This window comes from Colletes latitarsis, chromosome 9, assembly GCF_051014445.1.
Source record: "Colletes latitarsis isolate SP2378_abdomen chromosome 9, iyColLati1, whole genome shotgun sequence".
NCBI classification, from domain to species: Eukaryota; Metazoa; Arthropoda; class Insecta; order Hymenoptera; family Colletidae; genus Colletes; species Colletes latitarsis.
The window spans coordinates 23954981-23978629 of record NC_135142.1 but is presented as its reverse complement, the minus strand read 5'-3'; the positions used below and the strand labels follow the sequence as shown (position 1 = coordinate 23978629).

Genomic DNA, 23649 nt, shown 5'->3' with positions numbered 1-23649 from the left:
ACCGTAGAAGACGTATACCAAAGGTTACAGCATATGTTATTGTAAATAATATTGCTTTAAAAGCGACCAATAGTTTTAACGTTCCATTAACGTGCATCGATGGTTTGTACACTTCCGTTGCTCCGTTTTGGTATACCACGCTTCTATGGAAAATCGAGTTCCTAGAAAACACATCAAGGCCGCTTCCGGCGTCTGAAAACGGCGCTACCATTATCGTATTTTCTCGCAAAATCAACTCCAACGTCGCCATAGCCGAAAGAAAGAAACCATGGGGGACTGAGCGAAAAACGGAAGCGACAAGGAGGGGAGGATCGTGTGTTACGGCATAAACTCGAGGCCTGTTGCTATCGCGAGGTTATTTCCGTTGGACGCACAAGTAGACGCCGTAAGAAGCTGGCCACGGGAGGCGCCGCGACGCCTAGTTCGCGGGAAAAAGATTAGACTAGCCTCGGACAAAGACGAGCAAAATTCTCCCGAATAACAAAAGATAAACCAGTGTTCCTTCGTTATTCGTTAAATAAAAATTAATCACTTGAATCATAATTTCTACGAACAACTTTTCTACGAAATCAATTGTTTTACTTCGAACTAAAATTGAATAAATTTCAAAAAGGTATTCAAAATTGGGAAAGGTCATTGAAATGAAAAATTTTTTTCCATTTCGTGAGACACTTTCTTGTGAAAAGATTCGCTGTTCCAATCTTTCAGTATGCAATGGCGCCCAATAAACGCGTTGCTTCAGCCGTCGTCGAGTATCCCAATTTTTTCCCTCATCCGTCAAAGATCTTTTGCTCTGTACCGCGTACGAACACTGCCAACTTTCTTCTGCGTCTTCGCGTAATTGTTTACCCTCGCGTCAAGCGGCTGCGGTTACAATCGCGAAAGAAGAAATTCCATCCATGGCTGCAGCCTCTGAGGCTCCGCATTGCGGTGAAACGCGATGATGCTGACGCGCATAAATCCGTTGGACGTTACGTTAAACGTACGCTGACTAAACGGGGCAGCCATCTTTGGCTGGGAAAAGCAATTTTTCTTTCCAATTTAACCTTTGTCGTTCTAGCGTATTTCACGGCACGATAGCGATCTACATATGCGTGTTTTAATTATGCCCGAGACTACCGGTGTTCGGGAACCGCGCATAAAATTTACTACGCGATCTTAGGAAAGATCGAGAACGAACGTAAACGCTTTTAGCGCAGAGCTGGGCAAAATTCTAATCTAAAACGTTCCGTAATCTCAACTTCACATTGTTTTTATAGTATGATTTTATTATACAGGGTGTTCAGCCACCCCTGGGAAAAATTTTAATGGGAGATTCTAGAGGTCAAAATAAGACGAAAATCAAGAATACTAATTTGTTGATGGAGGCTTCGTTAAAAAGTTATTAACGTTTAAAGTTCCGCCTGTACTGAATTTTTTTCTAGAAAGTGAGTAGGATTTCGAAGGTAGACCTATTCACCAAAAATTATTGTAATTGACCCCTACAGCCAAAAATATTTTTTTTAGAACAATTTGAAATTTTTTTTTCGTCGAAAAATTTAGGCACCTACCCCCTGTCGATTTTTCTTAAAAATTCGTTTTTGATTTTTAGTAATTTTGTTTAACACCCTACAGAAAAGTTGTCTAATACTTTTTTGTAGGTGCCCATGAGCTCTACTTCAGAAAAAAGTTTCATTGAGATATATTCACTATTGTAGGAGTTATGGCTGTTTGAAAATTGGACCATTTTTATGGGGTTTTTCTCATTTTACGGGGTCAAGGACCAACTTTTCGAATATTTTTGCAATTTGTACATATTCTCCACCAAAATACGCGTAGTTTGCTTTTTTAAACATTAAAATCGTCCAATCCGTTCAGAAGTTATGACATTTTAAAGATTTGCATGAAAATTTGGGCAGACATTTCTGGCCAGAAATTATATTTTCGGTAAGGAATTTTTTTCTCGAAAATAGTTAAGATTTCGAGGATATGTCTATTGACCAAAAATGCTTGTAATTGACTCCTGTAATTAAATATAATTTTTCCAGAACGATTTGAAATTTTTTAATTTTGTCGAAAAATTTCACACCTTCTCCAATTTTTTTCTAGGAAATGAGTAGGATTTCGAGGGTATGGCTAATGACCAAAAATGATTGTAATTGTCCCCCATAACCGAAAATAATTTTTCCAGAATTATTTGAGATTTTTCAATTTAATTTTTTAATAACTTTTTAATGAAGCCTCAATCAACAAATTGATATTCTTGATTTTCGTCCTATTTTGGCCTCTAGAACCTCCTATTAAAATTTTTCCCAGGTATACCCTGTATACATACACTTAAATCGTGCATAGAGTTTGATTTTTATCTATGAATATTTCGAGACCAAAGCTGGGACTACTGTATGCACAGCTGCAGCTTATTCAGGTAGTTTCAGGTAAAACGGTTGCAAAAGGTATTGGAATTGAATGCAACCTTCGAACGAAGGGACATTGAAAGATCGTCTGTGTTGGAGGAGGTAAAAAAAAGGATTATGGCCAGGTAGGTGAACAATTTTGGTCCTTCTGATGGGACAGTGGCGAAACTGCGAGGAAATAATTTTACATGCAAGAATGTAAGGAAAAGGAAAATTCAAGAAATCCCATATCTCAAAGAACCAACTAGCTTTAGACTAATTTTCAGTAAAAATTCTTTTCATCTGGTTCTATTATTTTTCACTCGTGTTATTGCGAAATTATTATTATTACGCAAAGAAATACGAAACCAGGTGTGTGCAAATGAATCACCACTAAAAAAAAATAAGCAAGCAGGTGTGCCGATTAAATTGTATATATCGTGGAAAGGATTTGACTGCGTCAAGAAGGATTTCACCCCTTCGCCCAATACGGGTGATCGACGTGGTAATTCCGTGTCTGCTGGAACCATTTTTCGCCCCAGAGATTTAAGGATTTTCCACTTATATGGGCACGCCTCCGAAAGTTTCCGCGCCGATAACGCATCGGGTGGTTTGTAAGCTAAAAAGTTTTCGAGCATTCATCATGTTCCAATCTCGTATCAGTGGTTCGATTAAGAAGAAAGATTAAAAAGCGTTCGTATTTTCAAGGAACCAAAACAATCTTATCTATCATCGCCAGATATATAAATCGTCCGTATCAAATGTAATTAAAGAAAATCGATATTAATTCTTATCGATATAAAGTCTTCTTACCGTGTCTACGATCTTTATCGACTCCGGTAAAATGTTCTTTAGACAAATTTATTTTGTTCTTAATGGCCACAAATATAGTATTTTATACATCGATAAACTCTATTTCTTTAGTGATTTCTGAAAACACGCGTGTTTAATTAAACGACGAAGCTTGGAAGCGTCAATCTGCGTGACCACGAATTGACGGGTGCAAACCTTCGTCTTTCTGAAGTCCTGTTTGGCGTTTCCGTACGATTTCACCTTCGAAAACGTCAATTACTATAATCTCGTCCGCAGGTGTTCTTTTATTACACGCGGTGCCCCTTTTTCGACAAAAATTGTTAACCCGAGTTCAAGCGATTATTTAAGTTCCCAGAAAAATCTTAGCGGCTCACCGCTAAAACTCTTTATGGTCGAGTCCCGCGAGATTATTAAATCTAGCCATTCGATACTATATAATGTGTGTTCGCGACTTATAGTAAAAGTGAATTCGTAAATAAACGCGACTCTGTACAATACTTATACTATGTGTAGCGCTTATTTATTAGATTTCAAAGAAACACATTTTCCTTTACAAATATTTACTTGGAAAAAAATTAGGAAATAAAGTTGAAAATTACTCTCAAATTTTCTTCAAAGAGTCCACCCATTTCAATCAATAATTACCTACGAAAAAAATTCCCAAACTTCGTCTATTTGTAGATGCTTTTGGGTGGTATCTTTGAAAGCATCGGTGCCACAATGTCGATTGTGTCGCGTTTTCGAGGGACGTGCTCGCGAATTTTTTGAGGATGCACCTGCGCTCGAAGTATCAAATGATGCCCAGTTGGACGTCGCGATTGCGGTCTTCGGGAAAAACTCGCCGAACCGGTCATGCGTAAAATATCACGAGCCTCTTGACAAGAGGACCAAGCAGGAGCAAAGTAGCCGCAGGAGCACGAGGCTGCGGTAATGCCTCAAGTTGCAATAAATCGTTCTTTTGCAGTATCATGTGCGTAGAAACATTTTATGCCCGAGACGCGACGCCGCGCGTCGCATTCCTCGGGATTCCTTCAGGAAGCAGTAGCGCTCGAACAACAAACGAGAAACGCGGTAAAAGTTTACGCCGCTACGTTACCTTCGCGGAAGAAATTATCCTGAAATTTCATTCGCGAGGAAAACCTGATGCTAGTTAAACTCAAATTAATATAAATTGGATCATAAATTCGTACTCGTTTCGGGAATAGGTCGAGGACTTCTTGTAAACCAAAGAGATAACTCTTTTTTCGTTCTAGAAACACAAGGTGTATCTAGCAACTAGAACGGGTTATAATTATAATCGCGTATGATATCTTGAAATAGATAAGCTATTAGTGAATGGACTCAACTTTATTTTTATATTGATTCAACGAGAGCTTTTAATAATTTATCTTTTAAGACGGTTCGAGTCAGGCGTTGACTCGTTAAATTGTAACTTTCGACGTATATGGTATGAACTACGTTTAACAAAGACAGGTACAATTAATGGTACATTATAAAGATTTATAATATCCGCGACGACAATCTGGTTTAAAATTACCTACAATTTTATTAACGTCATCGTATAAGGCTATCCGATAACTGAAAACGAGTTCTTTATAAATGGTTCTATTTTAATTATTAATGAACATGTTTTTCGGCCCATTATGTTCAAGATATCAATTTACTCGACTCAATGAACACGCCGCGTATAAATAAACGAGATCGGTTAATAGAGAAATCTTTGTTCTCGAGTTTCGCTAAGCGTCGTACTCATGGTTTCTATTTTCCTTATGGAAGGTTTATGAATAGATTTCTTTCAGACGGATCATCGAAATCAATATCCGATGTTTCATTTTGTCAGTGTCAAATTTCACTCCCGAGTGGCAAGGCAAGCTTAAAATGGCCGAAAGAAGTTTCGAAAGCGTCGCGTCTAAATGGTTCCAGTCGTCTGTCGGAAACTTGGCCACTCCGGATGAAGTCCCTTGTTAAACTTTCTGACAAGTACCGGAAAAGTGAATCACCAATAATGGCAAATTGAGTTTCGCCGCTCTTAAACAATTTTCACGAGTTGGTATATAAAAAAATAAATTTCATTACATCGCCGTACCGTGCATTTTCCCTAAAAACGAGCACGATGCGAGGGAGCGTGAAAAATTGACTCGCAATAAACGACTACGCTGTCGAAGCACTCGAGGCCAAACGACGACATTGTGCCTCGACCGAAATACTTTACACCTCCGTCGGCCTCGTGATGATAATGCGCAAGGAACGGCGGGTTCGTGATGATAATACAGCCTCCTGATTATCGTGCTGTCCAAAGCCTCCTCAGGGTCGCTTGAGTTACGTCGTAATGATGGCCAACCGGCGAACCGGTTGTGGGCCCTTGGCCCTGCCACTGCACTTATTTGGCCCCTACGCCCTCCGTCAGCTAACCCGATCCCAGCAGACGAAACCAACGAGAAAAAAACGAGCGAAGGAGAACCCGCAAAACTAAACCGCACACCTGGCCCGACGATGAAAACGCGAATTCGTGGCAGCGCCCAAGAAGCTCACGCAGAAAGAAGAAAGCGAATTTCGTAATTTACCAAAGGGCCATGGAAAGGTACTCTAATGGCCCGCCAATGAAGGAGAGAACGGTATCTTCGTGCAAAGCAGCGAGGTGAAAAGGGTCTGCGAAGATTGGTGGTTAGCGCCGAAAAGGAGCGACGACGGTTATGGAGAAGGAAGGTTGCAACATCTTGCTTAGAATAGATGTGGACTTAGGCTTTTTGCGTAATAGGATCTCCAGCGTAGACTATTTTTGAAGACACACAAAGCTGCTAATTTCAACACGTTCGATTTAATTCGAATGACTTTTCGAAAAACATTTTCTCTGGTCTTCAGCAATCGACGTATTTGTCAGTTTATAGTAATTTCTGTTTCCTAATCCGACCAGTTAGGAGTTGCTTGTTCTATGGTGGAATAGCCTCTTTCTTGCATATTCTACGAGCCTTCTACGTACCGTTGAGTCATAAGTTGTGACTCCAGACTTGGCTACATCTCGTTACAGGGCAAAACTAGTTTTCCTGCGGTTTATTTTACCATTTCTCGATTTAAATAAACCACAATGTACGAGATAAAAATGGTTCAATTTGTCACCCAACTTTCGCGAACGAAATTAGGCGAAAGGCCACGTAATTTATGACCTTTAAATTGGGTGCATCCTTTCGCGAATAAAGAAAGAGTCTCTGTTTTCTCCTCGAAAATGCATCCATTGTAGAGACTTCCAGGTGCACAATAGGCGAGACACCCGGTGATTCCGCTTACACAGAAACGGTCCCAGGCTCTCCGTAGGATCTGGACGTATAAATTCGACGATAAATCTATCAGGGCCAAATAGTGACCGATATTGCGCTCGTGGCCATTTGCCAGCGACAGGCTCGAGAGTCTTCTCCTGCATCTCTTGTTGCATTATGCAGTCGAACGTTAGACTGCATTTCTCTGTCTCTGTCTCTGTCTCTTAGCCAAGTCCCTGGGGCTCGATCCTTCTCATCGGATAAATATGTCGGACGAGGCATGATTTATTCGTGCAGAACTATTTTCGTCACTGGTCGTCGGGTCGTTACTGCGTTCGAAGAACGAAATCCTCCGGACGTAGTGTCAGGGTCAAGGATTGCCTTATATGACATTCTTCCTCTGCATAGAGCGCAAAGAGAACGCAGTATCCCCAGTGATCTGTGCATTCGGAGGATCGATACACGCTAATTCACAAATTCGTTCAGCTACGACTTCATCTTCGTCGAACTTGAAGAATTTCGAGTATAAAATGAAAACTAAATCAACAAAATAATCATAAAATAAGTAGACGGAGAATTAGTAATTCAGCAAAGTCTGCAAAATATTTATCCAAAAATGACAACTATGTTTCTCCGCCACTTAATAAAATGAAAACGTCGCGTGTCATCTTCCAGTGTCGTGAGCAGTTCGAACGAACCCACCCACGATATTTTAGACCGTTAAATTCCCAAATGAGATCAGACACGAAGAGAATTAAAAGCAACAACTCCAACTACTGTCCTTCTTGTTCACTATTAACGCGGCTCGTGAATGAACGCAGACGTGTTTATCCGTCTGCTGAAACAACGCGTTAATTCGAGTTAGCGAACAGTGAGTGACACAATCCTAAAAATCTCTTAGTTTCCGAGGAAAGATGACTGCGGACGAGTGCTAACCAAGCGTCCTTCGTTTCGAGTAAACCGAATACTAAAATCAACCAGACAACCGTCATGTAACGTTCGCTTGTCCAGAATCAATGAAATTTTTAACGGACAATAATATAAAACGCTACCGCGTCAAAGGACACGTTTCACAAACATGGAGGTTTCGTTTCCAATATTTTCGTCGACTCCTCCCAAAACGACGACTCCCACGAAAATCAACATCATCGCATCGAGCATTCCGCTGTCCACAACGCGAATCATCAACTTGGCTTTTCTGTCTTTGGGTACCAGCTTGAATCTCTTGGTAATCCTGGTGATCGTCTTCAAGTCTTCCATGAGAACGACCATAAACTTCTACTTTGTCAGCTTAGCATGCTCGAACATGGTGATTCTAATCGAGCCTCTCGAAGAAGTTCTCCGATGGTTCTTCGACGTGGATATGAAACTAAACATGGATTACGTCTGCTTGATCAGTTTCGACGTATCCGTCATAACGATCGCGATCTTGAAGTTCCAATTATACATCAGTATCTTCTATCACCAAGCGACTTTTGGACAAGCCCTGCTGAAGAAAACCACGGCTCTGAAAGGCATTTTGCTAACTTGGTCGGCGGGCATCATATCCATCGCCATTGGTTTGCATATATTCGACTACTTCGAAGGAGACATGGCTGACATTTACGTTTGGGACACGATCCTATTCATTGGACCGCCGTTCATTATATGCGTTGCTCTTGATACTTTGATTTTGTACGAACTGATGATACTGAAAGCGTTGGAGGGATCGTGGCGATCCAGCGAAATCAGATACTACGTTATATTGGGTAAGTTGAAATGTAACTAAGAAAAAAGGTAATAAATCACGTAGAGAAATCTATTCCACAGTGATCGTCGCAATCGCCTTTTTACTGATTCGGACGCCATATCGAGTGGCTCGAGCAATAAATTTCATGATACCGAAGGCGTCATGTTGCACGGAACGCAAGAGGGAGGTTCTTTACTTTATAGCCAAGACGTATCCAACTATGGTCCCCATTATTTACATCGTGTTGTCGAGTGAATTTCGCGAAGCTGTTCAGGTTCCAAACACTATGACAATTTATTTCAACAATCACATTTACTATCGATAGTTGTCAATTTAAAATTTTTCCTGATTGCAGGAGATTTTTAGGTGTCAGCGTCAAAAGTCGCGCGTAGAAAGTGTGGCGATCTAGACGTCGTTAAATTAATGAAAATCACTCGTCAACTTTTCAAGGAGTCTTCGAACAGTCTCAGGAAGTTTACTGGGTGACTCCTTTTTCTCGGAGTCGTAATAATCGTTCGCAACTTTGATAAAAAGTTACATCCGTGAAAGATATTGTTCGTCTTGTCGAAAGAAGCCAGAGATTTTTGGCGCGATAACGTTCGATGCCTCCGCCGCGTATAGTACGCAAGAGAATAGTAAACGTAGCCAGAATTTGTAGTATATTTGTAAGGCGGACAGGAGAAGCTGGGTGTCGCAGTCGCAAAGTCGTGAATTCATTGCGCTCTCTGTATGCAAATTGGCTTCCCTTTGGGCACGTCTGCCGAGTGCATAAGTCGATGGAGGGCCGCACTTACGTGCAACCACGCGTGCGTTTGGCTGAATGGCTACGTGCAGTTCGTATCTGCCAGACCGCCGAGGAAAAAGTACCGACATACTCCAGCCATAATCTGCTGGTCAGCGCCATGTGGAATCGTTTCGAACGCTTCGATTGTTAAGTAGTTAAGATAAGGTCACTGAAAGTTGCATTCGTTTCGCCGTTTATGCAGCGACCTAACACCTGAACACGCACGCTGCGTGGAGCATTCTGTGCGACACTCTGTCGTAGCGGTGGATTTTCGGCTTCGAAGACTGTGCAATTTATAATTTACTGTAAAAAAGTATATTCTTCGATAAGAAATTGCACTGTGATCCTCGAGTTTCGTGTTTCCTTCGGAGCTCTTTATACCGCGTAACAGCTCGGCTGAGAGACAGAAGAAATTCTGTTTGACCAACTAGGCGCAAGAGTGTATCCTCCGATTCAATTAAGCGGAACGCGGTGAGCCCTTGCGAAAACAGGACGTCGTTTATCAAATCGAGGATAAATCCGATTTCATAGCTACAGAACAGCCCTCCTTAACCCGCCGATTACGAATTCCTCTCACGACGCGTTTCCTATTCCAACCTTCGACGATTCTGCAGCAACATCAGAAGAAGGACTGTCGGTATTACACGTGTATGGAAAGGACATGATTATCGGCTGCGAAGGAAAACCACCGGCGAAGGGAGATGCACCGTACGTACGTGTCCACGGGACAGAAGAAAAAGAAGACCTCGAAGAAACAGGAAATCAGTGGAGCGGAAAGCCATCGTACCAGACGGGACTTCCGGCTCGCTCTTTTGGCTTACCTTAACACCCTCCGATGATCGCCGTACTCTCGATCATAATCGTTTAATTACAGTAGCAGCCATGCTCTTACACAAGACTCGCGTTTCGTTGCAAATAAAAAATTAATTAATTGGCTATCGAAGCAATTTTGACTATTATCTTATTTACTCAACGTTTCTTTGGTTGGCGGAACAATTGATTTTTTACTGTTAAACAACGTATTTTGATCGAGAGTTGGTTGGTGAAGAAAAATTTATTTCTCGTTTTTTTTTATCGTGTCAGTAGCCAGAAAAATAAACGACTATTGTGTATTGACAGCTAGCGATAGGCCACGCGCGTAAAAAAAAGAAAATACCAACGAACAAAGCCTGTTGTTCCTTTGCTGTTCGGTCATAAACGTGTTTCGAAAAGAATGGAGCTTCGAAGCACCGAAATTTGCTTATGAATAGCGTATCGACGATTCACTCGATTGTTTAGAGAACGCCCTCTTGATTTGCACAACACGCGTTGCACTCACATTTTTGTCTATTTTCATATAAAGGTAGGCCTTGAATCACCATGTGTTAAAACGGCACTTTCTGTATCGCGCAATTTCTATTCTATTAAATTTTGTTCGTTTTCAAGAAGTGCAGCTAATTTATTAATTTACCCTGCATATTCAAGCGTGAAGAAAAGTCACTGTGAAGGAGTTAAATTATCAAATAATTTCTACGTGTACCGTAAAATCTCACGGATGCTACATTTGTGAGCACCTAACAAAGCACATAATAAGAGAAGACAAGGGAAAGAGTTCTCCATAACGTGAGATAGTCGACACAAAGAAAGTTACACCTCGCGATATAGGCCAGTGTTTAACTTTCCCCATTACTCTCAGTCATTTGCGAGCAACATTCAAAATTTCAGAGCGGATTTGCACACATCCGTGTAATACTTTAGTTTAAATTTGCACTCTCTAGACCAGACCTCCTTGACTCGAACTTTCCTATTTAGAAGAAAAGTTATCAACAGCATAACTCTCTATAGTCCAAATTATTTTTAACTTCTACAAAAAAATATGCGATAGAACATAAACACTGATGCTGACGAATATAAATTGAAAAGTAAACTGTAATCGACACAACTGTATCCACATTAAAAATTGAAACTAAAAGCTGTTGTGAATAGATTGAAAACAGGGTTGAATTAAATTTTGAAAATATGGATAATGAACCTAGAACTTCAGAGACACGTATGATTATAAAAAGGGTTGAATGACGCTTTCATATTTGGCATTTATAAACACGCGCGACAGTTTAGTACCAAATTTTGCGCGGACGTGGCTTGACTCGTTCAAATGATCTCTGCAAAGAAGTGTTTCTTAAGATTTGAGCGCGTCAACAAAGACGCTACACGGTCCTTTGGTCCCCAAGCGTACACGCGGACTATTCAGGCCTTTATGTTAGCTTCCACTGAATGGTTCGTACGAACTTCCACACGGCGGGATTTAGCATACCGTGGGCATTTCGCGATTCAATTCAGAACGCCTGCGATGTTCCGCAAGACGGTCGTGATTTATGATTCCTCATGCATTGGATGAGAATTAACGTTTCAATCCGATACGTCGAGCATGCCAAACTCATTTCTGCCCGAGAACCATTTTGAACTTTGCTACCGTATCGCGGACAGCCGATATGCATTTATTTCATCTCGTTCAACATCACTTTAAAGACCATTTTTCAGCCATTACAACGGACTTGCAAACACGTAAGGTAAGTGCAACTAATTTACTGATAAAACAGAGGTTGATAAAACATAAAGCAAGTATAAAAATGGGACGAACTACAAAGTCTAATAAATTGGGCCACATGTTTGACATGCCTGCCATACGTCGTCCTCGTCTTTCCGCGAGCCACGTCGTTTTCGACAGGTCGAGGCTTCAAAGCATGCATTTTACGATGCCGTCAATCTTGGTCTCGTCTTTGTCGAGAAAGCCGAAACGCTGGCAAAGCGACGAAGGAATAATCGAGCCCCGCGGCAGCGATTTTTAATTTTCCGCAAAGTGATCGCGATCGAAACGCGAAATTGCAAAGACGAAAGATAGACGCAAGGTGTTAGCGACTCGCTGATGAGTTTCTGATTTTTCTCCTGGAGTATAACGTAACACGCATTTCGATGCAGTCGCGAAAAAAAAAAATTGAAATTACTTCTGCGATGAAAAACATATTGAACCGAGTGCAGAACCATTGGTTGCCCGAGTCGAAAATAATTTTTAATCGATGAAAATCATTTTGCACGATATATATTTGCATTTACGAGCTCGTCAAACGATATTGTAGCATTCATTAGTGATCTCGCGAGGTGTTCGAGCACTCGCACTTGACAAAATATTTTCTTACGATCGCAGAATGCATCGAAGGCATCCCTGTTTAGGCTAGCTAGCATGAAAATAAAGGGCGAGTTGAGTTATGGTACGAGAGGTTGTATCGTCGATTATTTCCCGAAGTTAACGAAAACGTCAGCTTTTAGATTCTACAAACAATCGCGTCGGTTCGCTTACCGAGCAAACGAAAAGGTTAACAATGGAAGAAAAAGTCTAGCACTACGCTGCGGGGAATAAACGTACAATGGAAATAACTTTGAGACGTCGGAGACGTCGGTGTATTTTATATCGTGTAACTTTTCGTCGCGTAAAAAGTTCGACAAAGATTCAAGTGTTCCGATCCCCTCGAGGCTCTTTGCGATCGTAATCGACACAGTGGCGATGCTTTTTCCGTCGAAGGCCATGAATGAAGTTTCTATGCGTATGCATTTCGCTAACTTACTCGTTTCATTCACACGTTAGTATAATGTGTTTAACTTGCATACGCGTCGCACCGATATACCATTCGTTTTTCAAGCATCGCGCGTTTCCCATGACTTTGCGAAGCCGAAACACGCCCGTATAAATGCTACTTTATGGAACGCTATATTTTCAACCAGACAGCGAGACAACTTTAATAGAACCTATAACAATTTTATGAATCGTTCGCCGATTTAAGCAATTTATTGTGCGATAAATGATTTACAAAATTGTTCTATCGATGTTATCGTATTTAACAATGTCTGTACGCTTACTAATCGAGTTGCAGCAAAGAAAGACACGAAGTATCGAGGAAAAAATAGGAGGGGGCTAAAGCTTTGAAAAGTTCCACGATATCCTTTGACAACCGAGATAGCTATCAACGCGACCCAAATTCTACTCGCGACACGCACAAACTTGCGAGTTAATTTTTTATGAAACAAGTAGGGGATTACACGGTGCGCCAATTAAACCCAGTCATCTATTCAGCAGCAAAAAAAGGAGGGATCCATGAATGGGAACGAGGAACGTACAAACGTGGACGCTCGAAGAGTCTGAATAATATCGCGTATTAAAATCACCCCGGACCTAGGCCACGCAGACCCTCTTCCTCGTGCTCGACGACAACCGATCGATGCACTTTCTTGACACCCTGTATGTACAGAGTGCCGGAGGCGATGCGTGGGTGGGCGTCTAGCAACGAGGCACCGGGACCACGGCGTCTCGACAAAGTCGGTCGGAGACTGCCACGAATTCTTTGCCCAAAAACAATCTCGTGCGTTGAGTCAGAGCCGTGTTTGGAAGGTAGAACACGGCCCTGTAGGTATAGTTACCTAGACTATTTAAACACAGGGTCGTGGACCAGCGACCTAACCCTTTTCCGCCTCCTGCGGCGCCCGCGGCACAGAAATTCGACTACGCTTGCAGTTTACGGGTGATAATTTTATCTCCAACGGAAGTGCAAAGAAGCGAGTCTTAGAATCTACAAGCTGGATTTCCGAAGAAATATTTTCTTACACGGGCCATTCCCAAATTAAAGTATCAAAGTTTGTTAATATTTTCTATGAATATAAATGAGAAATAAGCGTCCCAAGGCAGTGGCTCCAAACCTTTTTTTTTACATGGTCCCTTTTTGACAGACTAATGGATCTCGTGGATCCTCTATCCAACGTTCGCCGGAATAACGTTTTTAAATATTAATTAGATGAATGTTAAAAATCCTGACTTGCTCAAATGTAAAGAGTCTCAGGATTGCACTTCGTTTTAGCGAATTGCTTCCATCAGCGTCTGAGCCAAGAAGAATTGGTAATTTCTCTGAACGAGATATATAATATTTAAAATAACTTGCATACGTGATATTTCTAAAAAAGTTCAGTAAAAAGGACTACCACTTTTCTGTTTACTTTGAAAAATAATAAACCCGCGTAAAGTCTCTACAATAAATTTTCGACCACCCTATATATGGATGACGTTTAATTTGCGTATTTCAACGCTGGCTATCGTGCCAGTGCATTCCGTTTCCCCGCGGCAATACGGGCGTATCCTAATCAGGATAAAAATATTTCTGGAGAAAATTACAACCTATCAAATTTGCCGTTCGCGTTCCATAATTAAATGCACGTGGAGAAGAAACGTATAGGAAGGAATGCGCTCTGCCTGTGATTACCAGAGATGATCGACCAATTCATACTCCGTGCAAACTTCTTACGCATTATCTTTTATTTCAATAACAAAAGCCAGCTATCGGATGTTTATTAATATTTATCGCGAACTCGCAACGCGTTGCTTCCGTTGAGCCCGCGGTAGAATAAATCGAATCAAACTTATCGCGCAGTTTACCACTAAACTTCAATAAAGAGTCTTATGCGTACAAATATAAGGAAGATAATTACGCAATCTTAAAGAAGTGCTTTGACTAGCGTTTCGACGTATCTGCTTTGAGTCATCTTCGAAACGACCTATGAATAGAAGAATTAAAATTATAAAATTAATTTAATTTCTTCTTTACTCTGTATACATCTGGTTATCTCGTCAATGGATGAATGACATTACTCGTTAAACGCGTTGCATTTAATGGATTAAGATTAAAGCGGGCACGAGCCACGGAGCATTACGATGCTTCAGGGAAACGCGAATCGAAACGACGCGAAGTTTTGTTGGGAGGCAGACGCAGATGCTACGTGCAACACGGTAGATGAATCAAAGGGGGACGGGAAAAATTGAGAAAACGAAGAATACAGGATGAATATTCACGAGAGCGGAAAGGAAGACGAAGGAGGAGAAACGACGAGCAAAATAGCAACCGAGAAACCGGGGCTGAATGTTGAGCAAATGAAACGCTGAAGACGAAGAGGGAAGCGACCGCGAAAGTACGCCGCGAACGAATAAGACCAAAGTGTGACGAGGTAATGAAGAAGATAAAACTATAGCCCGGGGGTCTTAAAAAAGACGAAAATGCAACGGGTGCATAAATATTCAGGGCTGCGTCGCGCCGAGTGCGCGCAAAGATGAAGAAACACGAGCGAAGAAGCGAGCCTCGGAAGAAACAAAACGATAAACAAGAATCTACAGACAGACGAAATTGAAACTGGAGTAAAAGGGGGGCAACTAGTGGATGAAGGCGATAAAAGTGATACGCGAGAACGAAGTCGATGAATAATCTCTGTAACAAGACATAAAAGAAAGAGTACGAAACGAACGAAGGGAAACGAAGGAAGGAAAATGACGAGAAGTTGGTACAAAGAAACGGCAGCGTGAAACTCGATAAACGATGAATAAAATATGAAATTTAAAGTTGATTGACATTAACCCTCTCGCTCTCAAAGCATCTCGGCCTGTGTCGGTGAAAACTGTCGAGGCTATTTACGAGGTAGATATAGGCTTTTGTTAAAAAATCCACGAAACATTGAATTTTCAAGATATTTCAACGAGACAAAAATAAGTTTCAACTGTTCGTCCATACGTTACGAATTTTCAAACAAGATTATTTAAAAGTAACTTTTCATCGGGAATTATTTCCTTCTGGTTTGTGTTAGGGTTTACACTCCACTCTACGCGCGCAAAAGACCTCGAACACTGAACTTTAAATTTTCTTCCGGTCCTCGTACCTACGTCGTCCACGTGGAATGTGAGAGAGGATACCATTCAAGTTTCGCAATACATTATGGCTCCATCGATCTCCCTTTTGCGTTTAAATCACTTCCTCGAAGAAACCAAACGATTAAATAAACCAAACTGCCTGAAAGGGCCAATATGATTTGTGTTTTCTTTAAAGTTCGCTCATGAATAAATTTCGACTTTATGTACAACTTCGAACCACTACAAGTTTAAATATTACGTCGATCTTTGTTCTTATTCATCTGTAATATCATCGTTTAACCTTACACGGATTCATTATAATTTGATAACTTTTAGTGAACACCAAATAACTCAATATTTCTTCTTTACTCAAAACGATTTTGTATCAATGAAGGTTGAACGTTATTGAATATAAAATTTAATTTTCTCACACGATACAAAGATTTCTTATCTATTCACACTTCCCGACCGGATTCCATTTTAAAAAGAGTAAATTTGTCGCATACTCGCGCTATCTATTCCGCGATTATCACGTCAAGCATTTATTTGCCAAAGGAATAAGTTATGCGTATTATTATCGATATGATTCACACACTCGCGATTGTGTCCAAATGTGTGTAAACAGATGCACCGTATGCAGATAGGCTCGTAAAGGCCTTTAGAATTTTTCGTCATTCGCGTTTCGTATGCGCATGTGACAGAAAAAAAAAAATACAGCGTCGAACATAGTAAATGGTTCATTGTTCTCGAGAGGAGACAATAACGTGTGGGCCTTTCGGATCCGTTGCTGACGAAATTCATCGTTCAACAATGGAGTAAAAACTTAAAAACATAGACACTTGGAGACACGATTGTTGTTCATTCCTATTTTCCGAAAGCATTCTTCTTAATGCAACATGGTATCGCAATACGCGCGTAAGGAATTTACACCAATCAACCGTTTTTCATACAATGATCCTTAAATGGTTTTAAATAGCGTTGTAGGACGGTCATTCCTAATTCAAGGATTTAAGATAATAGTCATGTTTTACCTTTCTGGATTAAAATATATTGCTTTTAGTAACTTCTATCAGAAATAGTCAAAATTTTTACTTAGATTACCTATTACTCGAATTAAATTTTCCCCATCTGCACGAATAAACTAGACTACGAAATGCTGTGAGAATTTCTTTACAAATTCATGTGCATTACATTCTGCTATGTACCAAACATATTGACCAATAGCAAACAGACGTTAATTACAACGTGTTAGCCAATCTCTCCACGCGATAAAGCGTATTTGTATTTGACGAGTGCGGTCGAAAAATAATTCCGAACGTTTAACATGAATTTACAAAATTACGTTTTGGAAAGAAATATTCTATTTAACATGCAAATATTTATTGAACATTTTTGCGGCGAAGAATCGATACGGTCAGACAAATATCGTTAAGGAATGCGATGTATCATCGTCGATAAATGCAGACGATATGGATACCGTCGTGTTACTATTTCCACGGCGTTGACAGCGTGTCGGCGCGAAAGTAGCAAAAAGGAAATTTCAAGTTCGATCGAAGAAGAAACGCAATAAACGAGCGATCCAGAGCGTCTTGGCGAAAGTGCAAGGTTAAATCGAATAAGATCGTCCTCCTGCACCGAATACTAGACGCAATTACACGTCGCTTGTGCGACACGCTTTCTTTATTGCAAAGATGTCAGTGCCACGTAGCGTAACGAAGGTCGTCTGTCAACGCGGAATACTCGTGCAATTTGCAAATCGTGATGTAATCCTTCGCGCGTAGTTCGGCGTTCATCGGTAAAATGGACACGTATCGACAACAATTTAAATAATTTTTTTTAATCGATTTCAATGATCGTTTAATTTTATATATATTTATTCGTAACGTTTTCAATCTCTATTTTCGGAGTAAACTTCGGGAATACAAAAATGGTATAAATGAAATATTGCTTACATAAATCGAGTTCCGGAATTATTCTTTTTATTCTTATGAAGGTTTTCGTTCGACTCTGATAATACCAACACTTTTTAAATACGGATAAATTGAAAGATATACCGCTTAAAATAATGAAAGGATCATTATACAGCGTGGACTACTTAAATCAGTATTTTTCAAAATAGCGGAGAGAGACGTAAAAAAGAGTGTTATTACAATTCAAAGAGTAACGAATAAATTCCTTATTTTTAATTCTATCTGGACAAGAATCTTGTTCAACTCTATAATAGGTACCTCGCGATGCGACAAATATTTGTCACGTCGCTATTCGTTTGAACAAAACGATCTAAAACTCGCGTACCTTTACGTCATACAGCGGTCATCCAACGAAGTCACTCTTCCCAAAACTTCTGTCGAACTCACTTGTCCACTGTCGATCAACGTCGAACCAACTAATCCGCGGGAAGTCACACGCGCAAAAGACGCAAAAGGCGCACGTCCGGTCGTTTGTCGACAATGTCAAACGCGATCCCTCCGGAGACGTATTTCTTTTGGAGCACTTACGTGGACTTCGTGGCTCAAGTTCGACCGAACATGCACGGTACGAGAGAACGTTCGCGTCTCGTCATTTTAGTTTCCTTTCGCGCGCGCTTTCGTAAAAAGCACAAGGTAAACACGCGCGCGTCGTTCGAGACGGTCGAGTCCGCGGTTGACAGTCGCGACTTCCGATCGCATCGAACGAGATCGTGCCTCGTTGTGACCGTCGAATTGACTCGTCACTGCTCGCCGCTGTTTTTCAGTGATAAAAAGAAAAGACACGATACGGTCACGGTGGAAACCTGTCGTGCCACGGGACACACACGACCAGTCAGTCAGTCACGGCTCGGCAGTCGGCGTACACTGCAAGCCGAACGTCGCCGCCACGCGACTCCGAACTCGAAAGCAGAGCCGCGCAAGATGGTCGACGCCGAGGCGGCCCGTTCATTGGCTACGAGCCTCCACCAGGTACACGGGCACTGTTATCGTCCAACAAAACGCGGCGTACTGTGTCTCGAACCTCGCTGGAAAGTTTGCTGATAAGAGACACGGTACGGGCGTTCGCGCTCTGCTTTCTACTGGCCGAAAATTTGGAACAAGTTTTACTTTCGAGAACACTTTCCGGGCGAATCAACCCCTAGCACAATAACAAGACCGCACTCGAGGTATCATATGTACATTTTCACATTCACGGACAATAAACACATTTTATTATCCACGTATACTCAACTTGTTTTGTTGTTTTTATGTTCTCTGCCCACCACTGAAGCAAACGCGTTATGAAATACCCTGTGTAGTATGATTCTATAGCTAGAGTGACTTCTATTAATATGTCATATTGACGCGCTGGCGCGACATTTTTCACTGGAAGCTTGATACCGACTGTCTGAACGAAAAGCGTAACGCGTGTAATACGATATTTCCTATTATGCAGAATGTTTGGCCACTCTTGGGAAAAAATTTAATGGGAGATTCTGGAGGACAAAATAAGACGAAAATCAAAGATACTAATTTGTTGATTGAGGCTTCGTTAAAAAGTTATAGAAACATTTCCGGCCACAAAGTATATTTTCGGTAAAGAATTTTTTTCTTGAAAGTACGTAGGATTTTGGGGGTATGTGTATTCACCAAAAACGATTGTAATTGACCCCCGCAACCGAAAATAATTGTTTCGTGAATGATTTTTAATTTTTTAATAACTTTTTAACGAAGTCTCAATCGACAAATTGATATTCTTGATTTTTGTCTTATTTTGGCCTCCAGAATCTTCCACTAAAATTTTTCTCATGGGTGGCCGAACACCTTGTATAGATCGTAGAGAATTTCAATAAAATCGAAACATACTCTTAGATCATTATAGTACGAATCGTATTTTGTCGATCAATATTTCTTTTAATATTCTTTTAATAACGTACCGACCTCGATACAACAAAACAGTAGTTTGTTACTGAATATGACTAATACGTATAAAAATAACGATGTAATTGAGAGTCTTCGAATGGACCTACAATAAAACCACCTGGTAGGAAACGGATAAACCTTCCGTTCAACACAATACATACTAAGGTCGATTGGTTTATGGAACGTGTGTCGAGAGGAAAACCGAATTTCTAAAGAATCTTAAAGTTGTACGAAAAGCAAACGGTACACGAGAGGATTTTATACCTTTTTTTTTTAGTAGTTCGACGATGTAGAATGAATCAGGATATCCGGTCGTTTTACGTTTCAGAAGATAAAGTAATTTTTAGTCCATCGAAAATATGGGAATAGTATTCGAATATTACGTAAACAACTAAAAAGTACAAGTTCCGTATTACTTCTGGCAGTCGTTAACATTTTGCATTCTGTCCGACAGGTAGATAGTATCAAACAGGTACGAGCGTCCTACTTTGATATCCAGTTTTACTGTATCCTCTAACCATGCTGAAAACTAGAACCTATAATTCAATTCGTGTCGATATTTTCTTTTTAAAGAAATTATGCATTTGCGATTTATCTATAATCTGTCACCTGGTAATGTTGCAATAAATTAGTCGATCGATCCAACGTATTTTGAAAATACGATCACTCTAATTAGAAGTTTCATTTATCTTCGATGGGGAAAAAGATTAAAAAATTAAACACGAATTAAAATCGTAGCTCGTTTTCCGTGGATCAATCAAACGCATTGTGCTTCCGCGACGGAAACGCGGAAAGCTTACGTGTAATTGGCAATTAAGGATTACGAAATGGGATGAAACGATGAACTATAACAGAAAGCCATTTATACGTACACAAAGCGGCATCGTTTACTTTAAGTATTCTCTTACGTCGACGGAGACGTTGCGGAATTAGAGTCCACTTTATCACCAATCGACGCCGGATTGAAAATTACATTTTCGCTCGGGGGGCAATTAACGATCACGCGAATGAAGGCATCCCTGCGGCACTCGACCCTGGAAGGAACGCAGCTAACTGCAAATTTCCGGTAGGCTACGTTCTAAGCGAAATGGACATGCACACAGGTTCGAACACATTCGGTCAGTTGGATTGTGCACGATCGTTCGGAGCCTCGTTCGTTTCCGATTCTCTTTGCTTCCCTTCGTTCACGCCTTTCCTGGGGGCCCTATCGCACGTACGCGAGTGCCTGCAAGGTCGTTTCATCCCACCTCCATCTTTTCCGTCGCATTGTAATGCCATACGCGCGATTATGTAAATTTTCTTGGCCAAACGAGCAAACAGAGAAGTGTCCTATACGTCTTCCTAACAAGATAATATAACGTCACGAATTTAGTTTTTTAATGGTGATATTATTACGAATTCCTTAAACGACCCGAATCAATTTATCGCAAGTCCATCGTTTTTAACTGTATTATATTTTCTTTTCGATATATTATCTCGAAAAATGCCTTCCGAATTCTTCTAATCTTTATCCCCTCGCCATATGGGTTTCTTTCGAGTTATCGAGCAATACAATTATACCTCGATTTATCCAAGAACATCGTCTCCTAGGCGCTGGTGCATTCGTGTACTTCCACGAGACGAGCGTTACACGTCGAACAATTATCAGCAAAAGTGCAATGGCACTGAGAAGCTTTGAAAATGCTAGTTGCCACGACGTCTAAGGATACGGACAATTTTTTTTCTAACAGAAGGGAGATTCTTTGCAGTGGTTAGCACCTGTTTCTGCGAGAGTTATGCGAAGATCATTATAGAGATTACGAAAAAAGAAAAAAACTCGACGCAGGATATGCGTGTTTACGAACGGGTATACGTGCGTGATACACAACGCGATTTCTAAATACACAAGAACATCCTGCGTTCACACTAGTTATGCGACCAACGTGAGCTCGTGTTCACGTTCTACCTGCGCCCGAACCTACGTAATCTGGAGACTGTAAATATATTAACTGTTATCGTAGAACGTCACCGAGAAGTATGTTTCGCGTGTGCTCGTTACAACGACTCTCGTGTTTATATCAAACGGCGAAAATTTATTTTCGCGCGTCCCCATTAATTGATGGAAGAACCTTATCAAGGTCTACCACGCTTCGCCTGGGAATTGGTAGCAACCTCGCGATACTGGAAATGTAAATTAAACCACCAATGCTTACTCTGTGCTTCACTTTATCGCCATTAAATTATCATCTTTCTCAATCAGAAAACAGCAGCACGGTTTCGTGTTATGTCGAAGATGCATTTGTAATTCATGGACACTTAGTAAAATGAATACTTATTCGAATCAATTTCGACGATCTCAGACATAGCTATACTTCCGTTGTTATTAATGTTTCTCTAAACTTTATATAAACAAGTAAGATCTACATGTTTTCTGGGTAGCAAGTAATAGTTGAGAAGTTACCAATTATGTCTACTAATGGATTTTACTTTATCATTTTCTGCAACTAATACATAAAATTTCTAATTTAATTTTGAATAAATTCCTATGGTACCAAGAGTTATCTGCGTGGAAGTTACCAATTTATAGGTTTATAGGTTTGACTTGGATTCGAGTATCTGCTGACCATTTTCCATTAATTGTAACTAGATTTCGTGGCTTAAAATTTCTCATCGTATACTGTTAGAGATGTGTAATATATAGCGAGAGGTCTAATTAAATTTTGATTAACATCCTCCGTGCCACGAATTAACGGAGCACATATAAAGTGGCTAATATGTCTACCAATAGATTTGACTTGCAGCAACTGTTTGCCATTTTCACCATACTACGGACGCGAATTGGCAAGCTAGATCTTTGCTCCGTAATTTGAGGAAAGAAGGTCAGAGAACCATCGATACCTAACCACAGAGAGATATCGGCTCGACGAAAGAGCTGACCACGAGATTGTGGTAAATCGAAGGATGAACTAAAACCAGACAATGGAAGCAGGATATTTATGCATTTGAAAATACAATGTTCCGGAAAAGGGATGCAAAAAGTATCACGATAGAGTTAAATAACACAACCCCCTACACGTTTTATTTTCAAATTAATAATTTGTATTACAAGTGAACGCGTATATTATGAAATTTGAAACGAGTACGAATCGAATCTCCAATATACATTACTTGTATCGCTAAAATTTACTTGGATTAATTTTTTTATAAAAAAACGGGTCAGTGATACTTCTTTATTCAATCCGTCGCGAATATTTAAATACCAATGTAACAAAACGCTATTATAATAGATGCTTTGTTCGCAATTAAAATCGCTTTGACCCCAACGTAATACGTAACCGTGTATAAATGGCAGAAATTCCTCTGAATCGAGTTGCACACGCCTAAATACAGGGTTAAGTTCCAATCTAGCACGCAACCGGAAGTGTCAGCGCTTCGCCAAACAATGCTTTCGAAAAAAGGAGCGCAACAATAGAAAACAATAACGGCAGACGGTGCGTGCAATATACGCTCACGCAAGGGAAGCTTTGGTCAGTATTCCTCTACTGCCATTCCCATTGTGTTAATTTTCCTGAAAATTTTTTAGATTTGTTCGTGCTCTCTAGTTCCCTTCCGATATGATCGCCCATTTTTATTTCCTGTCGCACATCGTAACGGAACGTTATTTTTGTTCTGCGTCGGTGTAATCGTGTTCATAAGTAAGAGAAATACACGATCAACGAAATTCGTTATCGAAGAACTGAATATTTGTCAAGTACTAAAAATGGAGATTTACGAATACTTGTTCTTCCCTTTCGTATCGTTGGCGTAAACGCGTAACGATACACGTGACCACTTCCATCCATCAGGAGTCAGCGGTGCACATTTTCCGCAATTTGCTTGCCGTCGTTGAAGAAGCATGTTTCTTTTATGCGATCCGTCAACAAAGGCTGTGTGTCGCACAAAGGTACACGCGACGTGAAAGCACCGTGAAAACGGATTGAGCGTTTCGCGTTGTTACACGTGTGTTACACGTGCGCCGAGCTTCGTATGTCGCGTGTACACGGAGGAAAATTAATCTGCATTCTTTCGCGCCAAGCAAGATCGCGCGTCATTTTTTCTTTATCCACGAAACTTAACCGACCAAATTAAAAACTTCATCGCGCGTACTTT

General features: G+C 40.6%; 2 protein-coding genes across 2 annotated transcripts in view; one reads left to right on the top strand and one right to left on the bottom strand.

The window, feature by feature from the left end:
• Positions 1-18464, bottom strand: part of Ec (ubiquitin specific peptidase echinus) — a 95099-nt gene extending 76635 nt beyond the window's left edge. Inside the window, exon 1 of the mRNA XM_076772825.1 lies at positions 17945-18464. The gene's annotated coding sequence lies outside the window, so the exon portion shown is untranslated. The remainder of the gene's footprint in view (positions 1-17944) is intronic.
• LOC143345677 (uncharacterized) lies at positions 7518-8657 on the top strand. Its single transcript, XM_076773039.1, has 3 exons — positions 7518-8187; positions 8249-8442; positions 8524-8657. The coding sequence occupies exons 1-3, from the start codon at positions 7518-7520 to the stop codon at positions 8575-8577; spliced, it is 918 nt and encodes a 305-aa protein (XP_076629154.1). The 3' UTR covers positions 8578-8657.
• Positions 18465-23649: the final 5185 nt, after the last annotated feature.